Source organism: Lipotes vexillifer, unplaced genomic scaffold, assembly GCF_000442215.2.
Source record: "Lipotes vexillifer unplaced genomic scaffold, Lipotes_vexillifer_v1.1 scaffold935, whole genome shotgun sequence".
Classification (NCBI taxonomy): Eukaryota; Metazoa; Chordata; class Mammalia; order Artiodactyla; family Lipotidae; genus Lipotes; species Lipotes vexillifer.
The window spans coordinates 3,084,227-3,088,275 of NW_006777895.1; the positions used below are offsets into that span (position 1 = coordinate 3,084,227).

The following is a 4,049-nucleotide window of genomic DNA, read 5'->3' on the forward strand; positions in this document are numbered from 1 at the left end:
AAATTAAAAGTATAGGTAGCTACAGTCTGGAAAGAATTATTATAGGCTAGAAATTTTTAAAAAAGAAATATTTGTTCTCAGAAATACGAAAATAAAAACTTACAAGGAAATGACACATGGATGACAAGGTGTGTGACAAAGCTAACATGTTACACAAAGGTTTACACTGACAAGTTTTAAAAACTTACAGCACATGGAAACCCTGACCCAAAACAGAGTCTTTATGTTCTAGTTCATTCTCTCTCCATTTTAGGCACCCTCCAACAGGCATTTCTATGGTAAACTGGTGATGGCTCTCCCTTCAGAAGCCATCAGCGCTGCTCCCAGCATGAGCCAGGGACAGTCACAGATGACAAAAGTCACAGATCACATCCTTTAGCCATAGCAGCTTGCTCCCTATCACCAGGGACAACATTGCAAAACATAAACTGGCACATATGGAAGTTTTTTAAATCAGAAGAATCCAGTCTAGCCCTTCTTTCTTTGGTTGACACTTCTGGGGTTGTGTTTTACAGAACAATATTCTGTTGCCTGCAACATACTCCAGGCCACATTAATGCCATAATGACTACATTTGCATGATGGCGTAGAGCTTAAAAAGAGACAACACCACGTTTCTTGCACTGTGTTCATGTGTGAAAACAGAAAAAGACAATTGTCAGTTTTCCAGGTCTTTGGCTAAAGTGTCACGGATGAATTGTAAGGTACGTTGGTACAAAAAAGCATCCTTTTTCTTTGGCTTACAAATGTTCAAATGGTTAACATCCACAGGAATTAGATCTCCAATGCCTAGATCTGAAGAAAACAAAAATGTCAATAAAATTTAAGTGAAAATATAAGCTGCCCCCTGTCAACAGTGAAAGAGGCCAAATGGGTAGTTGTAAATGTTGATTTGGTTGTGATAGAGAACCTCTTTTAAGAGATAAAGGAACTTAAAGTTTGACTGTAACTAAACTGCATTTGATAATCACGTGAGAATGGAGTCTCAGTAGGTGTAATTATAACTTTATGCTTTTCTCATAAATTCTGTGTGTGCTGCCGATTTCCTAATTCAATAGTGAACAGAGCCTGAGCACTGTCACCTTCAAAACGTTTACACACTGCAGGTTATTACTAAGTTATTCCACACTTCTCTGAACCACTTCTATTTCTAGAGCTAATATTAGAAACTTGATAATGAGCTCCCTTGCCCTGATGAAACGAATGGGAACGTCTCACATGGAATCCCTTCTACACCCGACCCTCCATGCTCACTCTACCAGGGAAGGAGATGATGTGGTGCTTGAGAGATCTGGTTGAGTTTTTGATGTCTCAGCCTAACCAAGTCCACCTAGATGGAAGTGACAGGAGGTACTAGTGAAGCCAGCCAGGTGAGGAAGTGCAGCTGGTGGTTATGAAGGAAGACAGGCCACCTGGTGACACAGAAGAAGGGGTGGACAGAACGACGACAAGGCTATGTCACTACCAGCAGCTGGTCCACAATATTAATTTTGCTTTAAGCTCCCAAATTCATCTTAAAAAAAACAAAAACAATAAACTGGCCACTGTTCCTTGAACTCTTCCGGTTCTTCAGCTACCAAACAGCAGTTCCTCACCCTACGGCATAGCTTTAAGGTAAAGTCTCTTCGGATTCCACTATAGGATATCAAGCCTTTTTCATTTTATATAGATAATAATGAAGTAGGACAAAACTTGTTATGCAGACAGAAGAACCATCTAGCAGGCGCTCCAGATACGCACCACGCCTGGCTGCCAGGAGCTCTCAGCAATGGCAGAGCGCTACCAGGACAGCGCCTGACCCAGCCCCCAAAGTGATCAGAAAAGGGTCTGACAAGCAAACTGAACAGTTAGCCAGGTTGAGGGGAAGCATTTCAGGGAGTGAGATGCACGGGCTATGCTCAGAGTAACACACGAGGCTCTAAGGAGAACTGAGATTTGGGCTCTGCCCTCCAAGAGCCTACAGGAGACTACAGTGCTCTGCAGTAGCAGGTATTGGTCATTTCCCTCAGCCCCAGGATCAGGAAGACACTGAACTTTAACGCTAGCTTTTTCCTTCAGAATCTCTCTCTGTTGCTTGAATATTCCCCATGTATCTTCCAGTTATTTACTAAGCTTCCACACCTTTAGCTGATTTCTTTAAGGTTCCTGCAGGCGGCTCTCAATCTGTTAAATGAAATGCTCCTTTTAATCTAGCTGATAGAAAACCTCTGTATTCTTACCTTAATGCAGCAGATTTCACTGTTGAGAGCTAACACAGAGTTAGCCAATTAACCTTTGCTGTCTAGTCAGTTAAATAAAAGGAGGGAAGGGGAATGCCAAGGTTAAATGTTTGCAGAGAAGTTTTAATCTATGGCTTAAAAGAATAACAGAATCTAAATCTTCATAAAACTGTCTCCTAAAACTGAGAAACTGGATATAAAAGTTGACGTTTATGATTACCACCAACCAGGAAACTAAGGACAAACAAGTTTCAAAAGAGTGAATACCTGCTGATTCCAGGGGCACCACGTGGAGTTTAATCATGCTACCAATGTAGGTTGGTAGTGTTTCTACAAAACTCAGCACCTGGAAGTTTTTATCTTTTGCAAACTCCAGAAAGTCATCCTGTAGTGTTTTAAGTGCAGGAGAATCTGTAAAATTATAGAGAGCGAGATTGTAACAAGATCTATTTATCTAGTTCATAATAAAATGCATCAACCTTCCAAATTTAGAGAGGAAATTAGGGTTCTGATTCAAGACAGTGGCTTGTTTATTTTCTCTTCTTCCTAAGAAGCCATTAAGATGAGAGAAAAGGGCTAAAACCAATCTAGAACTTAGAGGCCAGTGTCAGTGGGAGAGTTTTCTCACATTGCTGGCTGACCAGAAGCAGTACCCAGGGCAGTTTGGTGTGTGGGACTGAGCGGTCCCTCGGTGTGCTGGCTGGCACTTCCACATCCACTCTGAAGCACAGCCTCCTATCAACAGAGCCTGTCTATAATCACAGAGCACCCATCCTCTTCCTGTCCCCCATCCTCAAGTATCAAAGGGCGACCAAGAAGCACCAGGTCTTAGAGGAAAGCCTACCACCTAAGAGAGACAGACCAGGTGAGCAAACAGAAAACCTGGACACAGAAGACACTTTTTTAAAAAATAAACCTCTAATTAGTATCTTTAGAATGATTTCAAAAGAAAATGGATCACAGAACAAGAAAGAGCTTGTGGAAGATAAAATTTGACTGCAAAAAAAATCAAATTCAACAAAACGTTTGAAGATAAAGTCCAATTACTCTCCATAAAGCAGAACAAAGAACATATGAGCAAAAAGGCAATGGTATACTAAAGCTCAAGCCAGGGGTCCCAAAATTCTGATTAACAGGTGTTCCAGAGAAAGAGAAGATGCTTATTAACCCCAAACAAATATAGTGCCTTATAATTAATATGAGTATCTGTAAAGCTCGTGTATATATATATATATATTTTTTTTTTTTCTTTTTTGCGGAACGCAGGCCTCTCACTGTTGTGGCCTCTCCCGTTGCGGAGCACAGGCTCCGGACGCGCAGGCTCAGCGGCCATGGCTCACGGGCCCAGCCGCTCCGCGGCATGTGGGATCTTCCTGGACCGAGTCACGAACCCGTGTCCCCTGCATCGGCAGGCAGACTCTCAACCACTGCGCCACCAGGGAAGCCCAAGCTCGTGTATATTTTAACAGTTGATGATTTTCCAAACTTGTGGAAAAGAGCAGTTCTTTGGAATAATACTTAATGCAAAACATTATGTAACTTTAAAATTTTTAACTATTTAAGATAGTGTTAAAATTATTGTTATATTTCTTAAGCAGATAATGGCTTAAGAACAAAAAGGGAACGTATCAAAGAAAACTTAACCCCAAACTAAAAAGTTTCCATGATAGTCTAAACACAGTTGATGTACAGATAGTAAAATGAGTTAATACAGCCAAGTTGTCAAAACTGTTCTCGTCCTTCTCCTGTATAACTGGTGTTAATACAATGCCAGTTCCCTTTAGAAGAAAAGTATTACCCTTGCTGAGTTCTTTGACTTCCAAAGAGGGA

General features: G+C 41.2%; 1 protein-coding gene across 1 annotated transcript in view; it reads right to left on the minus strand.

The window, feature by feature from the left end:
• Window positions 1-462: 462 nt before the first annotated feature.
• SERAC1 (serine active site containing 1) overlaps window positions 463-4,049 on the minus strand; it is a 44,609-nt gene continuing 41,022 nt past the window's right edge. The window contains 3 exon segments of the mRNA XM_007451353.1: window positions 463-795; window positions 2,487-2,630; window positions 4,018-4,048. Coding sequence (XP_007451415.1) covers window positions 659-795; window positions 2,487-2,630; window positions 4,018-4,048 — 312 coding nt within the window. The 3' untranslated portion in view covers window positions 463-658.